At 38.3% G+C, this 24,985-nt stretch overlaps 1 protein-coding gene across 2 annotated transcripts in view; it reads right to left on the bottom strand.

The window, feature by feature from the left end:
- RAB28 (RAB28, member RAS oncogene family) overlaps positions 1-24,985 on the bottom strand; it is a 62,183-nt gene that overhangs the window by 4,356 nt on the left and 32,842 nt on the right. For both annotated transcript variants that reach the window (XM_030449770.1, XM_030449771.1), the window contains exons 5-6: positions 7,165-7,268; positions 3,686-3,763 (exon numbers count right to left, since the gene is read on the bottom strand). In XM_030449770.1, coding sequence (XP_030305630.1) covers positions 3,686-3,763; positions 7,165-7,268 — 182 coding nt within the window. The remainder of the gene's footprint in view (positions 1-3,685; positions 3,764-7,164; positions 7,269-24,985) is intronic.

Consider the following 24,985-nt stretch of genomic DNA (forward strand, 5'->3'; position numbering starts at 1 on the left):
TTTTTTTAAAACATGGAGTATTCCCAATATTAATCATTCAGTAATAATGAAGAAATGAAGTAATAATGAAGAATAATGAAATAATAAATAAAAAATGCAAGTAGTTTTTTTAAAACATTGAGTATTCCCAATATTAATCAATCAGTAATAATGAAGAAATGTGTAACAAAACATCTTTCACATCTAATATTTCACTGCTGACATTTCACACAAACTCAGAATTTTATCTTATACTTTGTTACTACCTTGATTGAAAGGAGACATCTGATGTTTGCTGACAAACAAATTCAAGCAAATTCAAGCAACAACCTTCTCTTTTTTAAAATTATGAAACCCCACATCACACAAAGTATGGCAAATTCAAAGATACAATTGAACATGTAAATAGTGCACACTTGTAAAAACTGAAATGCATTTTAATCTGTTTAAAAATTAGATATAAGTCAACACTTGCATACTCAGTGATTTAAGGACAAGTTACAATTACTATTGCATTTCCCTGCTTCTTTTTAGCATTTATTTAGTTTCCATCCATCTACTTATCTACTTTTATAGTTGAATAGCTACAGTATTAAATGTCTAAAAACTTTAAGGAACATCCTCATGTAACTGTTTTGCAATTTAAGTTCTGTGCATTTTACAAATGGAAAAAAAAAAAAAAACCAAAACACTACATCAAGCAAACAAATCCAAAGCAAGACTCAACCAAATTAAGGAACCTGTATTGGTCATAAAGAAGTCTGTAGTCAACCAGACCCCTACTAATGGCAACATCATCTAACCCCACCTCCTTCTCAACAAGAGACCAGTGCCTTGGGTTTGGGAAAATGCATCAAAACATTATTTCAATTAGTCTAATAAACTTTTCTCAAGAGATTTCCAATTCATCTCCCTAAAGATATGAAGGTTCAAGTTTTCCTCCTCCAATTTTCTGTAGAGAAACTGCTTTCCCTTCCCTCTCTTAAGAAGTGACCAGAGTATTTTGGTTCCATACAATGACCCTTAAGACACTCTGATATGATTCCCATTGGCTTCTCACTGACTTAAATCCAGGCAATTCCACTCAAAAGAGCACTCTGAAAGGAAGGTAAGGCTTTCTGGGGAACAAAGAACTATTGCTTGTGCAGAATGGATTGAAACCACCCCTGATTAGAAGAACCTTGCAACACCAGGCAGCTGCTTCCCAACTCTCACAGCACACAGAGTAGCATCACATAGGGATTTCTTCTGTTCTGAATAGCAACACTGAAGTTTCTTATCTGTCCAACTCCACTTTCCAGCACTGATTTTACATGTGGTGCTGCTTTTTTGTCCTTGCTCTGGATGGGAATTTTTTTTACCCAAATTATTTAAATAATTTTAAATTAAAAATATTAACTATTTAGAGGCTGTTCCTGCTGCAATTTGCATAGGATCAGCTTTGCCTGATCTACAGATTCCACATTCCATTGATCTGCACACAAAAATGAAAAATTGTAATTAAGAGACTGAGATAGGAAGAATCCTGCTTAAAGCCAACACCAACTGAACACCAAAAATTATGTAGTCCTGAGTCAGGGCTCTATGGAGGTTCTTACCTTAAAAACAACATAAAAAGTGACACTCTCTTTAGAAAGCTACTATCTTCTGTAGAACTCCATTTTTCTTTTTTTTTCTTTTTTTCTTATTTTTTAGTAATTTAAGGTATTTGCATACCTATCTACAATCTTACATCTCCAGGAGCACAACACCACACAGCACAGGGAGGTTTTAAGACTGATGTTCCAGTGCTAGATAAGCAACCAAAGAAAAATTAAAGAATTTTTTAGGTGCTGAATTACTGATATGCAAACAATCTCAACTCTGAACAACAGATGTATGGTGCCTTCATAGTAAAAGATCCCTGAAGACAGAATTTACCTATGAATTACAGCTTTCTGAAGCTCCTTAGCTTTGTTAGGTAAGTACTATAAATATACTTCCCATTTTACTGTTTGCAATCCAGTTTTCCAGTTAAAGACTTCAATAGAAAGTTGTAAACACTGCAGCACCAAACCACTTGAAGAAATTCTATGATTCTATTGGGTATTTCAAAAAGCAGAGGACCAAGCTGTACATAAGAAATGTTTTGCCTTTCTTTTAAATAAATTCCTTGCCTTATTTTGTGGTACTTGTTTAATGCTGATATTAACCAGCAGGTTCAGGTTATTACAGGACTGGAATATTACCTTTTGGTTTAATTAAACTTAAAGTAAGGATATTGTAATCTCAAATGTCATTACATAGTAAAGATTGCCACAGGAGTATAACCTTTGTATTTCAGTTTCTGAAATTGGGCTTGTATACCATTCTTTTTGGTTTAAACCTATGCACAGTTTTCCTGGCAGGAGACTTAACTTTAGAAGTAACTAAGAGAAAAGGGGTTATATTAGAAAACCTCTTGCTTGATTGACTATCTGAACAAGTAGCACTGGTCTTATCAATGAAAGGTAGATCAAAAATAAGTTTTTGTTAAGCAAGTACTCACATTTTAATTAACAGAACTATGACCACGTGTTTTTAAATAGTGAAAACATATTTTCTCCACTAAATGGTAAGGTCATAAACCAATGTTTATTTTGCATACATCAATTACTGAACAGCATGGGCTGCAGTTCAGAGGAGGACATGCAGCAAGGTTTTGTTGTATGTAGATAAGGAAATGGCCACAGCCACATCTCAAGCCAATCCAGAACAACAAGTGAAAACCTTTTTTGGTGCCCTACCTATGGCTGGGAGGAAACATTCTGCTCTCTCAGCTCCTTCTTACTGCAGAGAAAATGGCAGAAAATCCCTGAGATAACACCATGCAAAGAACAAACTACAAAACGCCAGGGCAGAAACTATGCAGCTCCTTTTGAAGGAGATTATTTGGGATTGGTAGAGACTGCAGATGCCAGGGAGGCAAAACAGATCCCCAGACTCATGATTCCACAGGTCTCCTGCTGTTGGGATGGGGATACTGAACCAGAAATGGACTCATTATTCACCTGCACATCAGGATACATGGGCAATAGGGACTACCAAGTCAATGGGCCTTCTCCAAGGCAGACAAACACTACTTAGAAAAGTGCTCTTGTCCTGGATTAGACACCCTGAAAACTGAAAATCTGAGATCAACCAACCACAGGATTTGACATCATTAATTCCTGACTCTGTGACTGACAAATAGTATTTTTTCCTGTATGACTGACATTGCAGATTGATTTAGAACATTCCCACTCACAGAAGCTTATGCCTTCTATCACTTAAACTTGTAGTGTTCTCAATGTTTTTAAATATGTAAAGAATTAAAAAAGAAAATCTTAAGAACTGTAACATCAATGTACAGTAACTAGTGCATATGTAGGAGTGTCTTCATGGTACCTGTAATTGTATATATAGAGAGAGATTTTAAAAAGTAAAAGGATTTTAAATACTGCTTTTAAACAAGCAGCCCTCAAACTGATGTTTTTTCCTAATTTTTGAACATACTTTTTCCTGTTTCAGCAAGTTTATTGTGATGGATACATAAAGAATTATGTATTTTTTTAAAGCTGTTGTGGAAGCAAATAATTGACTTCAGACCAATAGATACAGCTTGCTTTAAAGAACACTTATTAATTTGCAATGAGATTATCCTTTAAATCAAATACAAAGGAAAAACAAGTATTTGTGGAAAAATCACCTGTGACTGTTCCAATTCTGCTTTGTTTAATTTGATGCCAAGTATGTCAGCAGCAATTCTCTGAAAACACAGGAGGACCTATGGAAAAAAAAAATTAAATTGCATTTAAATGATTAAAACCAGACATCCTTGAGATATACAAAATTACAACCTGTGCAAGAGAGATCTGAAAATAATCTCATCTTGTACATTCAGTTTTGTTTAAAAATTGGAGAAAATAAATCAACAATGGAACAAGGAATGAACAGTATGCTGGACTGTTAAGCAACACTTCCCTCTGCCTCCAGAGACCAAAGTTTAAACAAGCTTTAACATAACCACCTCTCATACACTACTCTCAGTGCTATAAAAAATGAATAAGGGTATTCAGTAATGTTTAGCACAAAAATATATTATCAGTGTATTGTTCAACAGAGGTGGAGGTTTCTGAGACCAACAGAACTGTGCATTATCAACAAAATCTCTGCTGCACATGTGCAAAAAGCATTAGCAATACAAAAGCCAAGTGAAGATAGATTTGTTCTGAAGAGCTTTGCACAATTTTGGGTGTTATACTGAACAGAAGGAAACAAGCAGGATGGTGTATGGCATGCACAAAGCTCACAGAGTCAGGCTTTGGATGTGGTTTGACAGATAGCATGGGGTGGCAGTGCTATCTTAAATAATTCCTTTATTTCATCTCAGTCCAGTTCACCAATCTTACTGTTTAGGCAGCTGCATCTTAAATAAGATTAGAAAACACAACAGATGTTGGAGAGAAGCAGCCTAAGCTTGCAGTGCTGCAAAACACTATTATCAAGCTACACATTCTATTTTATCTTCATGGTAATTCAACTCAGCTCCCAACATATACTACTACCAATTGCTTTTCATCATGCAGCTGCCACTCCAAAAGGTAAGTGCTTTTTGTCATTTTTAATGAAAATCCAAAAACCCACTATCTACACAATCTCTTACACCTGACATTGAAACTAGCAATGAATTTGTGGCACACCCAATAAGCCACGGTAGCTTCCAAAAGAATTTCTCTTTCTCTGAACTACTTGGTGTAGGACTGGTCTATTCCAGTAGCATCTTCACAGCAAGAAATGAAACCCTGAACACACTCACCTTGCCCAGAGACCTTGAACTCACACCAGGCTCTCAGGAGCAAGAAAACCAACCATGAGGATGCTTTGTGCCCACCACATCAGCCATGAGGTCAGTGCTTTAGTTCAGCAGTTTGGTTGACAGTAAGACATCCTAAATCTTTCACAAAAGTGTTTTTTGGTTTTTTTTTTACCCCTGAGGAGACTTTAGGGCTTTTCTATGCCCATAAAATTATCTTTTGCAAACGAGTCTGTTGGAAAGGTCCTGATGTAAACAAAACAAATCACTTCATTTATCTTAAATGGGTATTTAAGACTCCTCTAGGCTACATATACAGTAGCAATGGATGGCCTCTTCTTAAATCACTGTCTAGGGTAAACACCCTGTCTTTCCTGCCCAACTACCCAAATAAAGGAAGATTTTGAAAGGCCATAAGGGTAAGAGTGAAAGAGTTAATTCAAATGTACATTGAATATAAAATGAACTACTGCAAACTGTATCTGGTGTCTTTTTTGTTAGAAGATAATTAAACAGATTTCTGGCTAATGCTTGCTAGGAATATTAAGATTTACTTTTGGTTTTAAGCAGTAAATTTATAAAAGTACAATCAGCATATATAATGGGATGCTGTTGTAATTAATGAATCAGTTAAAAGATGAAATAAATATTCCTTCATAATTTGTTATGGTAAATATATCCAACTTGTAAAAAGAACTGCTTTTTCTTCTTATAACCAAATTCCAAAAAAAGGCCCCAGGTGGCCAAGAAGGCCAATGGCATCCTGGCCTGGATCAGGAACAGCATGGCCAGCAGGTCCAGGGAAGGGATTCTGCCCCTGTGCTCAGCCCTGGTGAGGCCACAGCTTGAGTCCTGTGTCCAGTTCTGGGCCCCCCAGTTCAGGAAGGATATCGAGGTCCTGGAGCAGGTCCAGAGGAGGGCAGCCAGGCTGGTGAAGGGACTCGAGCACAGATCCTGTGAGGAGAGGCTGAGAGAGCTGGCACTGTTCAGCCTAAAGAAGAGGAGGCTCAGGGGAGACCTCATCACTCTCTACAACTCCCTGAAAGGAGGTTGGAGCCAGGGGGGGGTTGGGCTCTTTTGCCAGACGACTTTCAACAAGACAAGAGGGCACGGTCTCAAGTTGTGCCAGGAGAAGTTTAGGTTACATATTAGAAAGACTTTCTTTATGGAGAGGGTGATCAGCCATTGGAATGGGCTGCCCAGGGAAGTAGTGGATTCTCCGTGTCTGGAGATATTTCAAAAGAGACTGGATGTGGCACTCAGTGCCATGGTCTAGCAACCGCAACGGTGGTTCAAGGGTTGGACTCGATGATCTCTGAGGTCCCTTCCAACCCAGCCAATTCTATGATTCTATGATTCCTTTGGAAAGGAACACATTTTATCAGATGCACACATCATTGACTATAGTATCATGAAATCCTTCTTCTTTCTAGCATAAAAATTTTTACTTTGAAAATCTGTGCCCAAGATTTAAGAGAAACTAAAGGGAGAATCAGGATTCACTGCATTTCTAACAGCAGTATTGTTAGAATTTACAGAACAACTACTGTCTTATAAAATTAGACAGCCTAATGTAGAGGTCCCATAAAAGATCTTTAAGTAAGTGATTCCATTTGTGTTTTGGAACGATACTTCCATATAATTGAATACGCTCTTACTATTCAATAACATAAAAATAAACTAAACTGTGTTGTCAGAAATAGGAGACAGATACAGGACTGTTCTATGGGTATGACATAAGACATGTGAAATGCAAAACACACTGATACAGTCAACTGAGAAAAAAAACTTTTCTTCCACAGGCTCCCAGCTAAAACAAATAACCCAACTAGCCCCGACTCAAACAATTGTTCAAAAACATCTTCTGCAAAGGAATACAACTACCAGAATGTTCACATTTCGATGGCCCTGCAGAGGGAGTGTCCCTCCATGGCTCAGAACCCGTATTAAAAACTTTGATCCCAAGAGGATCTTGTGATGCTACCAAGTGTAGGAAGTTTCTATATTAATGGTCTATAAATGCAACTCCACCTGGACTCAAAGGAGCTCATTTTAACTCATTTTAACTGCAGGCTGATACCCAGCACAGCTCCAGCAGTTTGCAGCTGTCATGCTGATGTATAAGCAAGCCCATTTCCATATTAAAACCTACACCTCCAACTGCAAATCAGAGAAGCCACTGTGATTAATAAAACCCACACACTTACATAAAGCTCTATTTTTCATGCCAGTAGGTAAGCAAAAAAGGACCTACAGCAGCCAAATTTCTCCCTGGTTTGATAGATGAAGTATTGTAATACAGCTACATCATAACACAGAATAATGGCTTTCTGAAAAAAGACATCCAAAAGGACTTTATTTTTCTTACTTACAGAATCTCCTGTCTTGGCTGACACGAAATGGCTACTGAAATTGTTTTCCTGACAAAATCGTTGGTGCCTGTCAACTTTCACTGTGCGCATGTGCTCCAAGTCAACTAAAAATAAGTCAAAAAAAGAAAAATATTACTCCAGCAAAGCCCATTTAGTTAGCTATGTTAGAAATTATTAATTGGAAACACACCAGATCTCTTTCTTTACAGACGCATGCAAATAGAAGTTTCTTTTTATAAGCATTCACCAAAACAAAAGTTATTTCCTCACATTAATTCTAGCTGCAAAACTAAAATGAAAACACAATTAAAATATATCACCAAATGCAATAAAACCATATCTGAAACAAAGGACAAATTTATTTCTGGATACACACAAGAAATTTGTGATAACTTTACTGTAACCACAAACAAAAACCAGAGGCAGAACTAAATTCTGAGCATTCTGTTTGTAAGCATGATGCACACTGGAGATCCCAATGTAATCTAAAGTTTTCACAAAACAGAGTTTACCAAGCACATTTGAATCTACTTTTTGTTTTTCAAAGTAAAAAATACAAATGATAGAGAATTTTATTTCATTGCAGAACACAGTTAAGCAACACCACTCACTATAATAAAAAAAAAACTGAGTAAAAACATTATGCTTAGTTATTTGTCTATGAAGTTTTCAATTCTATAAAAGCAGGGCTCAGAAGATTTAAAACAGTAAAATGTACATTTCAGGAGTCACATGCATTTTCATTTTTATCATTTTACAGCCACTGGAAGTGGAGCAAAGCTTTCAAGTGGTATTTTAGGTTGAAAAGTACCAAAACAACATGAAACTCAAGTCTTGCTCAGGTTTTATTGTGTACATTCCAGTTTCTCCAAATGTGATCCTGAGGTAACTGGAAACTATATTGAACAGTTTCTCTTTTTATTGCATTACAGATCCTATAAGGGTGTTGACTCAATGCTGTGAAATTGTAAGGCAAATATATTCAGAAGGATTTAAGGACAACCAGGCTCTTTGAGTCAATACAGGAAAAAAAACTTAAACTGATTTCCTGAGGAAGGGACCCAACTGACTTGTAAAAACCTGTAAATTTGCAAATCTAGTAAGCCTGCATAATAGTGTCATTTGATTATCAGCTGAAAAAATGCTCTCCTGCTACATAAAAGGCTTTATTTTTAAATGATATTGGAGGTCTTTAATTTGGAGGCTCTGGAGATTTTTCTCTTGGAGATTTTTAGTCCAAAGGGATTCCTACACCCCATTTATACTGCTTACCTTGGTTAATGTGGAGTTTTTGCCACATATTACTGTTCCTTGCACATCAGTAAGGCCTTGTTTATAAGAAAAGACCTAAAACCATCCAGTTACCACAGGCATTAATTCGTGAAGGACTAAAATATTAAGCTATTAACACTGATGTTTTAAGTACAGTTTTTATAATACTAGACATATAATACATAGTTTCACACAAAATAAGAATACACTAAGATAAAGCCAAGACTCGACAACAATTTTGTTAAAACTCATGCAGTCCCTGTAACAGATACTTAACTTTTTTCTCTGAAAAGTAACTACCAAAAGAGAGCCTCTGTTGAAATGCTTTGAAGAATAAAATGCAGCATGCTTCCCAAACATATCATTATTAACTATTATTTTTACTCTCCACATATTAGCTTTAAGTGCAGCTTGGAAAACATAAGTGAGATTACTCTTTGGGGAAAAATAAATATATATTTTCCTTATTTTTATTTGACGAGCTCTTAAAGGAGCCTCCAAATTTCACTCACTGTTTCTTTGACTATAGCTGAACTCCAAAAACCTACACAAGATTATGATGAAAATAAGTGAGAAAGAGGTAAGACAGACAACAGATAAATAGGCAGTAGTAACACTATGTTACTCTAAAATACCATAAGACAAGTACACAACTTAAAATCTCTCTCAAACCCTCTTTCCCAGGAAAGAAAGAATAGGGAGTGGAAGAACAAAATAGTCTGATGAAAGGTTTCTCAGTTTTTAGGAATGCCACTGCCATATAGGCAATCATAACCCCAAATGCCTCCCTCTTGCCTGTTAGAAGAAACTTCAAGCATATATGGTGAGTGGAGCATAGACTTCAGTACAGCATAGAAATGAAAAGCACACAAGTTCTTAGAATCTAACAAACTGGAAGTGAAAATCCAGGTGAAATTATGGTTTCTGAGTTATGTCTGATTCTCAGCCCCTCTCCTCACTTGGAAGTTTTTCACCTTCTGAATTCCGAGCAGTCTTGCAGGGAACTGTAGAGTCCCTGTTGTGCCAGGTACCTGCCAGGTAAGTGTCCACGTGCACACTGCTCAGCCCACAGTAAAAGGAAAGCAATTCCTGTCACATCAGCTCTCAATTAAAGAGGGCACAGTTTGAGTCAAGAAAAGGGTTTCGAGCATTAATAAATATTTAACTGTAAAAACCTGCAGTTTGCAGTCAGTGAAAGACAACTGTGCTAACATCTTCCATTGCCACTGGCTGAGAGCTCAATCAGTTACTGAAGATCAACTAAAATACAGTGAATAGTTGCCCTCCTTTTTTTTTTTCTTCTTTTTTTTTTTAACATCTAAGACAGAATTCTTAGCACCCCAGGAGATAAGTCTTGCCCGGCTTTCATTTAGACATCGCAGCAAAAAGACTTTAAGGAGGGATTTGGAGGAGAAAAATTGTCAATTATTTTCTAAAAAAGACATTTATAAGGAATGCAGGAACATTATAAAAAGAAAACCAGCAGCTGGCCAATGTGGGCTCATGTGATTAGCCAATAAACAGCAGGAATAGATAGTTTGGGATCATAGAATCATAGAATTGGCTGGGTTGGAAGGGACCTCAGAGATCATCGAGTCCAACCCTTGAACCACCGTTGCGGTTGCTAGACCATGGCACTGAGTGCCACATCCAGTCTCTTTGGAAATATCTCCAGACACGGAGAATCCACTACTTCCCTGGGCAGCCCATTCCAATGCCTGATCACCCTCTCCAGAAAGAAATTCTTTCTAATCTCCAACCTAAACCTCCCCTGGCACAACTTAACACCCTGCGCTCTTGTCTTGTTGAAAGTCGTCTGGCAAAAGAGACCAACGTCCACCCGGTTACACCCTCCTTTCAGGGAGTTGTAGACAGCAATGAGGTCTCCCCTGAGCCTCCTCTTCTCCAGGCTGAACACCCCCAGCTCTCTCAGCCTCTCCTCATAGGGTCTGTGCTCGAGTCCCTTCACCAGCCTGGTTGCCCTCCTTTGGACCTGCTCCAGGACCTCGATATCCTTCCTGAACTGGGGGGCCCAGAACTGGACACAGGACTCAAGCTGTGGCCTCACCAGCGCTGAGCACAGGGGCAGAATCCCTTCCCTGGACCTGCTGGCCACGCTGTTCCGGATACAGGCCAGGATGCCATTGGCCTTCTTGGCCACCTGGGCACACTGCTGGCTCATGTTCAGCTTCCTGTCAATCCAGACTCCCAGGTCCCTTTCTGCCTGGCTGCTCTCCAGCCACTCTGTCCCCAGCCTGTAGCACTGCATGGGGTTGTTGTGGCCAAAGTGCAGGACCCAGCACTTACTCGAATGCACTTAAGCCATGCAAAGTTTAAAGGCAAAGACAAATAAGTTTTGGATAGAAAGAATCAGATACACAAATATAGTTTGATTTTACTAGCCAGAAAAATGATCTTGCAGAATATTCCAAATGACTTGATAACATTGCACTGGCCAAGAAAAAGGAATTACTGCAATTAAGATTCAAACTAAGGACATTTTAGCTGTGTTAATGATAGTCTTAGTCTAACAAAGGTCTCAAAGAAAGAATCTGCAAGATCTGGACACACATCAAACACTCAGAAAACAGCCCAAAGTCAAGTTTAGGTGGCAGATTGTACAATCATCCTCCTCATCTCATCGAAAAAATGTGACAACAGCAAGGGAAAATGAAAAACTCCATTTTTACCAAGAAGAATTTAAATTAATGGCTCAAAATTCACAACAAGATGTCAAAAAGAGGCATGAGGATTTTAGTTTGAAAATTGAAAAGAGATTTAACTATTTGGAAACAGTGAAACTCTAAAGCAACACAAATGTTACAAACCAATACTTTGGATTCAGTGCTTGGATCAAGCTCTACATTAATAAATTATGGTTTTTAATCATTTCTAAAGCAACCCCAAGACGTGTAAATTTAACAGAATGCTGTGAAAGCATTTCTTTTATCCAGCACTTTTAAAATACTAAAGATCTTAAAAATGGGACCAACAAGAGTGGCAGTTAAAGCAGAATTAGCAAAACAATGATTAAAATGTCAAAGGAGTACATGAATATTGCTAATGCCTTGAGTATGTGGGCACTATACCACATAGTAAATTTGCATGAAATGGAATCCTTAAATAAACTACATGAAAATTGAGAGGGGGAGAAGCAGAAGGACATTAAGAGCAATGGGAGAGAGGGAGGTCATAAAGCTGCTTCACTGATTGACCTGATGAGGAAGGGGAAAGAGGCTCAACAGTCCTCAGAGTAATTTTGGAGAAAGAAAAAGCAGCCACAACAGAAGGTGCTGCCATTTGCTGATTTATATGCCTGAAATACATACTAAAAACTCATGTGACAAATAAAAAAAAATTTAAAAAAGGCTACCAGGTATTCTCAAAAAATATCTCTATTGTCTTAGTTCTCCTTCAACCTTTTTTCTAACTAACTCAACCTTTTATTTCTCTGGAATCAAACCACATATCCACCTTCAAGCTTGTCTAGTGTCAAAGAGTCATTTCAATTAAAGCTAGCAAGACAAATTGCTGCTTCATAATTACAAGATCCATCCAGACTTGTATGTAGAGGTATTGCCTAAAGATACATAACAGAAACAACTTAGGAACTTCAGTAATTCAGACATTATTTCCACCATGCCAGACACATCCAAGTGAAAGAAAAATCTCATTTCAGAGATGAAATCAGCATAGATCAGTGCCTGCTGCCACAAAAGCAGGTAAGGTTTGCTAGGACTTATTGCTCATGAATTCTGGAGAGTTCAGATTTGATTGGTAGGGGAGATTAAACAGAGATCTAGAAGTGAAAAAAAAAAAAAACAACAAAAAACCCAGAATCTAGGAGACAAGCATACAGCTCCTACAGAAATCCCAAAGATACTCCCTTTGAGGCATTGCTGAAGATGTGAGGGGGAAAAAAAAAAAAACAAAAAAACAAAAAAAACAGAAGAAAAGAGAAAAGGGAAAAAGAAAAGAAGGGAAAAAGAAAAGAAGGGAAAAAGAAAAAAAGGGAAAAAGAAAAAAAGGGAAAAAGAAAAAAAGGGAAAAAGAAAAAAAGGGAAAAAGAAAAAAGGGAAAAAGAAAAAAGGGAAAAAGAAAAAAGGGAAAAAGAAAAAAGGGAAAAAGAAGGGAAAGAAGAAAAGGGGAAAAGGGGAAAAGAGGAGAAAGGAGAAAGGAGAAAGGAGAAAGGAGAAAGGAGAAAGGAGAAAGGAGAAAGGAGAAAGGAGAAAGGAGAAAGGAGAAAGGAGAAAGGAGAAAGGAGAAAGGAGAAAGGAGAAAGGAGAAAGGAGAAAGGAGAAAGGAGAAAGGAGAAAGGAGAAAGGAGAAAGGAGAAAGGAGAAAGGAGAAAAGAGAAAGGAGAAAGGAGAAAGGAGAAAGGAGAAAGGAGAAAGGAGAAAGGAGAAAAGAGAAAGGAGAAAGGAGAAAGGAGAAAGGAGAAAGGAGAAAGGAGAAAGGAGAAAGGAGAAAAAGAAAGGAGAAAAAGAAAGGAGAAAAAGAAAGGAGAAAAAGAAAGGAGAAAAAGAAAGAAAAAGAAAAGAGAAAAAGAAAAGAAAAAAAGAAAAGAGAAAAAGAAAAAACCTTGCAGCATCTATTCAAGGTAAAAGATGTCAATGCCTCATTGGTCACTTCTGGAGAGCAAGTGAGGTTTCAAAGGACAAAACAGTCAGGTTTTGGTTGGACCACATCTTTGGGTGATTTACATAAATCTTCCTTTGAATTCCCACTCTCCATTACTTCCTTGCAGAGAAAAGCTGCTAGATGGTGCTAACTCAAAATGGAAAAAGAAATCACATTTTCAATGTCTGCAAGACTACAGATCCTATCACTGAAAAATTCTGAGGAAAAACTTGAGTTTAGATAGTTATTCAAAATCAAGTCTCTATATAGCTTTACTTGAGAAACTAGGTCACTGAAATTGTAGGTTTTGGGGCAGCATCATGGGATCAGAAAGAAAGCAAATAAAGTGCTAAACACAAGTGGGTCCCTTACAATCTACCCACACACAGCCATTTAACACCAATTCAGTCTTAACTGAATAATTCTATTCTTTTTACTTGAGACTGAAATCATTAATGGTAAATAAATGAATGCCATATTTGTTTCTGCTAGCACTATTTAGAATTTGCAACAAACCACACAGTACCACTGCACAATCATTTGTGAGGCCACAACTCGAGTCCTGTGTCCAGTTCTGGGCCCCCCAGTTCAGGAAGGATATCGAGGTCCTGGAGCAGGTCCAAAGGAGGGCAACCAGGCTGGTGAAGGGACTCGAGCACAGACTCTATGAGGAGAGGCTGAGGGAGCTGGGGTTGTTCAGCCTGGAGAAGAGGAGGCTCAGGGGAGACCTCATCACTCTCTACAACTCCCTGAAAGGAGGTTGTAACCGGGTGGACGTTGGTCTCTTTTGCCAGACGACTTTCAACAAGACAAGAGGGCAGGGTCTTAAGTTGTGCCAGGGGAAATTTAGGTTAGATATTAGAAAGAATTTCTTTACGGAGAGAGTGATCAGGCATTGGAATGGGCTGCCCAGGGAAGTAGTGGATTCTCCATGTCTGGAGATATTTCCAAAGAGCCTGGATGTGGGACTCAGTGCCATGGGCTGGGAACTGCAGCGGGAGTGGATCAAGGGTTGGACTTGATGGCCCCTTCCAACCCAGCCAATTCTATGATTCTATGATTTCCATCCGCTCCACCTCACATCTATGAAAACACAACTCAAGAGGCTTAAATACTGGTTTAGCTCATCTGCTTCACTGAAATGAACTAGAGCAAATATAAGGAGCTCAACAGAGTTTGTTTCAAGGAATAAAGTGTGGTATCAAATCCCACAGCTGTATTGTCTTGAAATTAATTTCACTGCAATATGTATAACAATTAACCAGAGTAATACAACTGGTAAAAACACGAAGCCAGGAAGTATTTATAAATTTGTAACACCACTCAGAAGAGTGATGAATGTTCTGGGTTTTATAATCTTTCAAAATGCTGAAAATTTAAGGATTGCATTTTTCCATTTAAATATTGCCACTCAACCAAATAACTGCACAGACTCTAAAAAAGATAACATCATTTCTGCAGAATGTAAAGGCTCCTACCCATGCTATTTATCTCCCTTCCCCACAGGCCTGCCAGGCTCTTTAATAACATTCCTGGAGAAGCATGTCTACAACTACCTGAAAGGAGGTTGTAATCGGGTGGACATTGGTCTCTTTTGCCAGACGACTTTCAACAAGACAAGAGGGCAGGGTCTCAAGTTGTGCCAGGGGAGGTTTAGGTTGGACATTAGAAAGAATTTCTTTCTGGAGAGGGTGATCAGGCATTGGAATGGGCTGCCCAGGGAAGTAGTGGATTCTCCGTGTCTGGAGAGATTTCAAAAGAGACTGGATGTGGCACTCAGTGCCATGGGCTGGGAACTGCAGCGGGAGTGGATCAAGGGTTGGACTTGATGATCTCTGAGGTCCCTTCCAACCCAGCCAATTCTAGGATTCTAGGATTCTATGAAGAACTCCAAGTAAACCTACAGTATTTTCAAGTCAGAAAAAAAAATCCATTTTTTATGAATCTTCCTTTCAGGTAATTCTGGAAGATACACAAATATGTAACTTGTACAGGTACTTACAAGCAGCTGGAAAAATAGTGACAGTCCTTGTTCAGAATGGCACAAGCAGCCGAGTGGCATGAATAATGCATGGTAAGCAAGTCTGAATGTTTAATAGTTTGTTGGCATCACTCCTGGATGGGGAGATTACACTTGTAAATTATAAAGCACTGTGCAGTCACTGTAGAGTATTATACCAGCGATAAACTCATTTTCTAAACCATTTTTGTGAGAAGAAACATGAGACAGTTCAGAAATCATCAGTACCAGGATGCCTCTCCACCCAAATCTCACCAGCTTTAGCTTTCAAATATTGCAAAGGAAATAACTGTGAGGGAATCTCCTGCCAAGTGGGATTTCTCCTGTTTAAACTAAACTTTTTCTTTTATTGATAATTACAGTATTTGCCATTAAAAATGGAATTAACACAAAACTGAATTTACAACTCTCAAGTTCTGTCGTTATGCAAAATCTAATTTTCATATCTTAATATAACCAAGGGTAATTTTGAAGTTATAAGTAAAAAATCTGTATTCATCTACGGGACTGCACAAAAATATCTTTTTATAGTGTGCTGTGAAAAAACGAAATCGAAAGCTTTCTGCAAAGTATTTGCAGCTGTTAACACAAGGTATACAATTACATAATGTTTAAATAATGAGCTATCATGATTAGCCCACACAGACATGACAAGTAAAATGCTTTAATAATTTATTAATTTGATTTACATGTGCTTAAAATTATGTACATATTTTCTCTCCTGAAAATACTCCAGGGTCATAAAAAAGGGAGCTGTACACGACAATCTCTTTTTCACCCTGTTTTCTGGTATAATTTCAGACTGATTTATTAAGGAAAAAAAACCCTAATCTGAGCACCTGAAAACCCAAAGTGATGAAAACAACCCTGTGATACAGTAATATCTGTACACAGTAATACACTGCTCAACAAACACAGTGAGTTTCATTTTACATAAGCAGAAGTGCAGGAAAAAGGGAATAAAAACTGGATTTCTCCGAGATGTACTCAAATATCCACTGTTCTGAAGAAAAAAAAACCAGAAATCAGGATGAATACTGGGAGCAGCATTCTGGCTACCAGCATTTTAGTGCCCACATTATCAAATCTCTGCCCTTTGCATCTCAGAAGAGCAGAGCCTGGCAAACCCCAGTTCTAATTCCAATTTTGCCATCACTCCAAAGAAAACATAAAGAAAAAAACTCCTCCCTTGCTTTTTATTGCCCAGCTTACCAGTAACCTACTGCTTTCCTACTAAAAGATGAAGCTATTTCATTATGAGTCAGTTTTAAAAGAATATTTGAATGGATTACTTAGAACTTCAAGTGCACTTCATTTTCTAATTAAACACAAAGGTTGTTTCTATATAAATCAATATATCATTTAGTTGATTTTTAGTAATTATTATTCTCTGATATAACATTGTAGAATCACCAGAATTATGCAGAAATAGTAACAAATTAATGTGATAAATTATTCTGAGTTTGCAGTACTCTCAGATATTGTTACCTAGCTTTTTAAAAGTAAGTTTTGATTTGGTACTTTTATATTACTACAGCACACAAGCCTCCAATATCCAAACCTAAATGTTGGGAGTGCAAACTGCAGCTTTTTGTAGTTAATTTTTTATTTATACTTTCAATCTTTTTCTCATCCCAAAATTGTGTTAACTGCCAAGAAAACTCTTTCATGAAATACTGAACACTATGCCACTGCTCTGATGTAAGGAAGCTCAAAAAGAAATATAAATATAGTTCCAGTACAGATTTTCTCAGTAATTTTTTTAGGTTATCAAGAAAACATCTAGAGTGTTGATCTGGTTATACTCATGTCAGACAAACTACATGTCACATTAACTACCTCCAGGAAGTTATTCCAAACACAAAATAAACTGTTTATGCCCCTTCTCAGATAGATAGCATGACAGATTGTTATTAGTTGAAGACAGATGAAATACATTAATTTGATTGCAAGCATGTGTTGACTTTTTCACTGTCATGTACACTCTGCTGCTGATGCTTCCCTATGAGGACACAGGAACAAATCAAATGCAGCAATAGAAAACTTGCTAAGGCAGAAGAATAACTGGTGCTGCACTTTAATAATTAAAAACCAATACAGTTATGATAGGAAATAACTGTTTGCAAAAAGAAAAAAAAAATTGATAGCTTAAAACCACAATTGTAACACTTTCTCCTCCAAAAAAATTAGAATTATCAGCATATATGCTTGTCAGTTATTGAAGAAAAAATATAACTTTCTAAATGTCAAAAATATATAAGCACCTAAACCAAAAGATAAATTCCTTCAGATACAAGACAAAAAAAATTTATGCCAAATGCAGGAAATTCAAGTTAGGCAGTTCTTACTTCCCTGGTTGGTTTTTTACATACCTCTTATGGGCCTGAACTTATTTCTACAATCATAGAATCATAGAATCATAAAATTGGCCGGGTTGGAAGGGACCTCAGAGATCATCAAGTCCAACCCTTGATCCACTCCCGCTGCAGTTCCCAGCCCATGGCACTCAGTGCCACATCCAGGCTCTTTTGAAATATCTCCAAGGATGGAGAATCCACTACTTCCCTGGGCAGCCCATTCCAATGCCTGATCACTCTCTCCATAAAGAAATTCTTTCTCATCTCCAACCTAAACCTCCCCTGGCACAACTTGAGACCCTGCCCTCTTGTCTTGCTGAGAGTTGCCTGGGAAAAGAGCCCAACCCCCCCCTGGCTCCAACCTCCTTTCAGGGAGTTGTAGAGAGTGATGAGGTCTCCCCTGAGCCTCCTCTTCTCCAGCCTGAACACCCCCAGCTCCCTCAGCCTCTCCTCATAGGGTCTGTGCTCGAGTCCCTTCACCAGCCTGGTTGCCCTCCTTTGGACCTGCTCCAGCACCTCAATCTCCTTCCTAAACTGAGGGGCCCAGAACTGGACACAGGACTCAAGCTGTGGCCTCACCAGGGCTGAGTACAGGGGCAGAATCCCTTCCCTGGACCTGCTGGCCATGCTGTTCCAAATACAGGCCAGGATGCCATTGGCCTTCTTGACCACCTGGGCACACTGCTGGCTTACCCAATACCTGGGTAAAATTTTCTTTCCTCTCAAAACATGACATGCAAAGACACAAAATCTGTGATTAGCTTCTTAGAATAAGGGTACTTTACACAATAAATTCAGATGGATGATGGCAATAGTTTGTTCTAACATAGGAAATAAAGAATGTGTTTAGCATGACAAGTTCTCTTTAATTTCTGGGAGTAGTTGTAGCCTTTGCATTAAGTTTTCCTACATAAAAACATACATATGAGACTCTCAAGCAGTATTAAGTAATAAAGGATTGCAGCATTTTTTCTAAATGCTATAAAACAGAGTGGTTCTTGAGCATCCTTGGAAGACAAAAGGTTAATAAATTTAACACTTCCAAGATTTTAAATAGGTTTCAGCAAAACACAAGAGAGCCAGAAGCTGCTGCTCCACCTTAGCAGAGGGAGCACAGCCAACTCCAGGACACAACCAGACAGACTTCTTGCCTAAGAACAAGCAGATATAATGTTGGGTAGATGACAGGTTGTTGTGAAGACACATTAACCTTCACAAAGACAAATATATCTTTCCATATCAAGGAAAATTTCTTAGGAAGACAAAAAGAATACACCCAAGTTTCGTTTCAAAATTAAATGACAGCTGAAGAGAAATTAAGACATTTTTGCTGTCAGCCAGATATTGCTCCTTTTTCAACAAAATCTAGGCAGGAATTCTTGCAACCATTTATCATTTGCCTTAACAGACAAGGATTAGACTGATAGTCAGAATCTGGCTCCTTCTTAGAGGTACAAATACTCCTTTACACCCCTAATGCAAACTGATTTGCAAACAAGGACTTAAAAAGAGATTACATTATTATTATTATTATTACATTATTAAACAAATACACAACTGAACCACCACATAGTATTATTTTACGATCGAAACATAATTGGAACCATGTCCTTTTTTTTTTTTTTTTTACCTTTTTAAAAGGGTACCATAAGGACACAGAAAGCAAGAGAATGAAAGGCATGTGTTGACTGTCATCTCCCCACCCTGCAAATACCCTGAATATGTATCAGCCAGCAGACAGATACATAGCAAAGAGATGACCAAGTTAACTTGAAATGCATTAATCTGGGCACCAGGAGTTGAGATGTGGCAGGACAGACCCTCTGTTCAAATTATTTTACCCTGTATCTCTGTTTACTGTCTGTAGTGTACAGACCTAAATAAACACTCCCTTAGGGTAAGCTTAACAAATCAAGCTGGGGGGGGGGGGAAAGGAGAATAATGAGAATTTTGGGCATGCTGGTATGGAGAATGAACAGCTCAGCTCCAGCAAATTAATGCCACACTCTCTCAAAGCATCCTGTGAACTCACAGGACTTCAATGTTCTCTTATTTCACACCTTTGGTTAATGAGTTTTTACTTTCCACAAAGAAATGCATCCCACAATTACAAGCTCCTCCTGCAAAGATGAAAGTTTGTTGGCTCCTGCTTTTTATCTAGACATGGTCCTTATCACCAGTTTATAAGCACTTTACAATTACCAGAAGATCATTGGTTGATTCTCCTCCCAGCAAATTATTTTCACAAGTGGAAAAAACACAACACATATGAAAAGGTAAATTTGATGCCTTACCTAAGATCACATGAAGTTTCACTGAACCACGAATTTATTGCTTTGTGCACCAAGTCATTTTGCCCCTATACTCAGCCCTGGTGAGGCCACACCTCGAGTACTGTGTCCAGTTCTGGGCACCCCCAGTTCAGGAAGGATATCGAGGTCCTGGAGCAGGTCCAAAGGAGGGCAACCAGGCTGGTGAAGGGACTCGAGCACAGACCCTATGAGGAGAAGCTGAGAGAGCTGGGGGTGTTCAGCCTGGAGAAGAGGAGGCTCAGGGGAGACCTCATCGCTGTCTACAACTACCTGAAAGGAGGTTGTAACCGGGTGGACGTTGGGCTCTTTTGCCAGACGACTTTCAACAAGACAAGAGGGCAGGGTCTTAAGTTGTGCCAGGGGAAATTTAGGTTGGATATTAGAAAGAATTTCTTTATGGAGAGGGTGATCAGGCATTGGAATGGGCTGCCCAGGGAAGTAGTGGATTCTCCGTGTCTGGAGATATTTCAAAAGAGACTGGGTGTGGCACTCAGTGCCATGGTCTAGCAACCGCAACGGTGGTAAAAGGGTTGGACTCGATGATCTCTGAGGTCCCTTCCAACCCAGCCAATTCTATGATTCTATGAAATGTATTTTTTGAAGGTAGGCTCAACCCCTGGCACAACTTAAGACCATGCCCTCTTGTCTTGTTGAAAGTCATCTGGCAAAAGAGACCAACCCCCCCTGGCTCCAACCTCCTTTCAGGGAGTTGGAGAGAGTGATGAGGTCTCCCCTGAGCCTCCTCTTCTCCAGGCTGAACACCCCCAGCTCTCTCAGCCTCTCCTCATAGGGTCTGTGCTCGAGTCCCTTCACCAGCCTGGTTGCCCTCCAAGGTTATTTCTCTTTAGATTACACATCACCATTTTTATAGTAGTTTCCAAACTTCCCTATACCAAACTTTAATGACTGCCCAAGCACTCTGAAACAAAACTTGCTGACAGAAAAATTAAAGCAGGATTTTATTTTTATTAGGATTACTGAAACAACAGAAAATATTGCTTAAATTGACTTATTAACCCGAGATCTACTAGCAAAAAATTGCTGGATCTCAACAGCTTTTTTTCAGAAAATCATTTCCCTCCTTGTAATATTAAATCTACTTTTTAGGACAGAGGCTACAGAAGTATAAAGAAATACAACATTAATTTCTCACTCGTTCAACTACAGATGTTCTGTGTTCTGATTTAATTTAACATTTTCTTAAACTCAGAGACTTAAAAGGATGTGGCAGTGCTGTGATTACTGAAATTCAAAGTTGAGTGAATACCTTAGTGAAAACAAAGCTGTAATGTACTAAACATTCAGAAGATGGTGCTAGTCCAATATATCTGCAAAGTTCAGCATTTCATCACCTCTCTCAATCATTTTCTCTAATTCTGATGTATCTATTACATCATCACTGAATTTATCACTTCCAGGACAAGGTTATTGCCATCTTTGTTGAAATAGCATAAACACTACTAAATGATCTATTCTAAAATTAACACAGATTTGGTGGATTGACAGCCATAAAATACAAAGCTTCATCAGCTCAAGGTCTTGGGATCCCAATGAAAACTTACACACCATTTCTTAGCTCCTACCTTCCCTAAGTCTCATCAGTCTCCTTCTGCAGTCAGTAATGAGAATTTCCAGCCACAGTTTCAAGAGTTACTGATGCCAGCACCAAAACTCAGAAAAATCTCCCCAGCCTGGTTGGTAACTCCCACCTTCATGTCATGGTGCACCCTTCTCACCCACGTGGAAGGCCATGCAACCTGCATGAGCTTATGAAGCTCGATGAGCTGATCCAGGTTAAAAATAGCCATTTCTTCCTGCAATGTTCTGCTTAACCCAGCTCAAGTCCCAGATCTGAGCTCCCATGGGGCAGTGATGCCAACTTCAGGATGTTCAGAGGCTTCACCACAAACCCAACCGATGGTGGAACTGAAGTCTCCAAGAGCTCAGAAGGGCTGAATTCCTTGTCAGCATTCAAAAGGGCAAGCAAGTTCAAGTGAGTCTGACTACTGCATATGGAGAACTGATTTTTTTCATGTTAATGAAGTAAGATATCTCCTTATTAAGAGATTAGATAGTCAGTAATTGTATATCAGAATACAGAAAAAAAAAACACCTTCCTCCCACCAAACTCCCACAAAATGTCAGACACTTGTGCAGTTGTCTATAATTCAAACATTCTACAGTGTTTTGCAAGCTCTATAGAGTTATGCAAGTGTTGGCTTCCAAAACCAGTAAATACAGACACACTATAGCATCAAGTGAAAAGTTTTATCCTTAAATAGCAGTTCTTAAAACAGAGTTCTCAAAATAACGCCCAGGAACATATCTCAGAGTAATGCATTTCATGAAGCCAAGGAAATCAGCTATTAATACAAAACTTCACAGAATCATAGAATATCAGCTTGGAAGGGATCTCAAGGATCATCTGATCCAACTCCTTCCTCTAAAAAGCATTTAACTAATAAATAACACTTCCTCACAGGATCCACTCCAGCATTCTTGATGGCTCCTGCTGCATCCATCTATACAGACTGTTTCCACAGGTATCCTTCTGTTGATTTCATGCCAAGCAGCCATGGTAAAAAACTGGCTATCCTCTCAAGTGTGATGCTTTTATCCAATACTCTGAATTATTTGCTCTTAATGGAGCCAACCCAGGTCAGCTCCAGGGCTCTTTCATGCCTGATTCCATTGTTGCTTCCAGCAGATGTAATAAAGAGTTGGAGACACTTAGTGCTTCTCCTACATATCCCTGTGGGAGCTCTCCCACAACAAAAATTATAAATGAACATGAAATCATTCACTGGGATATAAAAACAAGTCTTAAATGTTCAAAGATCAGGCCAAGTCAGTATTATTGTTATTACAATAAACCTCCAGCATTAAGCAATTTTAAACATCAGTTCTTCTTCCAAACTTTTTTCAATGTAGAGGCAAGATTGGCACATATCTCAGTGAAATTACTCAGTTACTAGGCAATTTATTACTGCTTAACTGTTCCATGTGTATCAAATCCTGTTTGACTGCAGCCCATTTCTTCTTCCATTTGGAAGCTTTTGTAACTAAAAGCTACAAACTGGAAGTTAAAAAATTAATAGTACAACTCAACTTTATATTAAATTGCTTTTTATAAGAAAAAAAGGAGGACTGCTTAGTAAAGAAATATACTTTGATTAACTATAAAAGGGGAAATGAAAACCAAATGTATTCAGATCACTGCAGTCTATTTATCAACTATTTCTTCAACTGGGCCACAGCATTTCAAAGACTACAAAGAACTGAATGCAAACTATTTTTATTTCAATAATATGATCATTTCAAACCAGACAGTAGGACTCTACAAACCTCTTTCACATTTACCAACTCACATATTCCATTACCACCCAGGCAAAAAAAAAAAAAAAACAACCTGAACTTCAACCAATACATCAATCACTGATTCATCAGGGTACTGGAGGACTGTTCTTGTCTCCAAGTAGAATGAGCTTCTTTCTTCCTGACATAAATTTCTCACATGATGTGAACATTTCAGTCCAAAACTTCATTAACTTAATAGAAGGCTATCATTGATTCAGATCCTGAGGAAAAGCTACAAAAATTCTTCTACCTTACTTGTATCTCCTGTTTTTCCAAACAAATTAAAAACAAATAGTGGTCACACTAAGAATATAACTAATATTACAACTTTACAGTACTGAGCAGTCTCAGATGAGCAAGAAGAACTAATTCATCTGCTCCAACTGACTACACAAAAAATCACTAAAAACTTTGTCCAAGACTTTTAAGGTATGTAATGCATAAAGAACCCAAAGGAATAAGAGATGGACTTTGCACATAATTTGATTTTTACAAATCCAACAAAGCAGAGTTCATCCTCTTCTCAGAGCTCACCTGGCTGTGCAGAACAACCCAATTTTCTCATCTCCCAATGAAACAACAACAAAAAGCAACAACAGGAACAAATAAACTTTTATCAATGGTGCAAAGGGAGGGGCTGCCCTGAAACTAAAGTTAAAGAGGTGGTAGTTTCTTGAGCAGCTTAGCTAACATAATTGCAAATGAAATGGATGCTGCTGGCCAAGCACTTCCAAACCTTCTCATGTGACAGCAACACTGCAGAATAAAAGGAATCCATGAGTTCATTCAAAGAACTCCTCCCATGGTTCTGTTTAGTTTAGGTTGGATCAGTGAACTGAACCAAGTCTATCCAGTGCTGCCATGGCTACAGACAACCAAAGAAAAACTAGAGCAACTGGAGCAAGCAAAACCAGCTCTTCAGACTGGCCTGAGAGTTGAGGGAATACAACACTGAGAACAACTGAATTTGGACACACATATGAAGTCTTAAAAAATTCTGTCAGGATTCACTTTAATTTGAAAATGTCAAGCAAGCAAGTTAAGGTTCAGCTGGGACTTTTCTGTAAACTTTTTAAAACCTTTTTTCTAAAAATCCCCCAAACCAAAGTCTCTGCTTTGTTCAGTTTTTATTGGAGTTTGAGAAATCAGCTACATCTGCCTTACAGTGGAATTCAGATGCTCTAAGTGTATTTTCCCAGATCCTTTGGTCAGTCATGACCTCAAACAGTTAAACAAACCTTCTCAACTTTTTATAGTTAGGAGTCCTCAAGGATAAGAGCACTTCCTTTACTAGGTTTGAAAAGGAGAGAATATGAGTCAAGAAGTTAACAAGTCCCTTGTAAATATCCCCAAGATATTATCTACTAAAATTTTAGTACAGCCCAGATGATGACCTTGTTTCTTTTTGAGTACACTTCTCCTCTTCAAATATACATTAAGAGTATGGAGTTTCCACAGGCATCATGTCCATGGGTGAAGTTTTCAGAATTAGGATAGCAAAGAGACTTAAAAAGCCTCTTGACTATGTGAACCATGCACTTAGGCCATCATTGAGCACTCTTTGAAAAACTGGGTCACCATCACACTGGCATTTAAAAGATATTTATAAAAATGTATTAAGCAACATGGTAGATTTTCAGAACTTTGCAGCAAAACAAACTTCTTTAACATGGTCTAGGCAAGAAGTGGGGTTTTCAGCAACATCTGTGTGACTACCACAGCTGAATTTGTCCAGAGCTGATACTGTAAAGACCCTGAAAGCCTAGAATTTATCACTAGGGATCACTAGGATACTCAGTGCCTCTCTCTATCCCACAGACTTCTTAATTACTTTATCCAAAGACTGAAAGATTGAAAAATAAACAAGAGACTGTGGAGCAACC

This window comes from Calypte anna, chromosome 4A (genome assembly GCF_003957555.1).
Source record: "Calypte anna isolate BGI_N300 chromosome 4A, bCalAnn1_v1.p, whole genome shotgun sequence".
NCBI classification, from domain to species: Eukaryota; Metazoa; Chordata; class Aves; order Apodiformes; family Trochilidae; genus Calypte; species Calypte anna.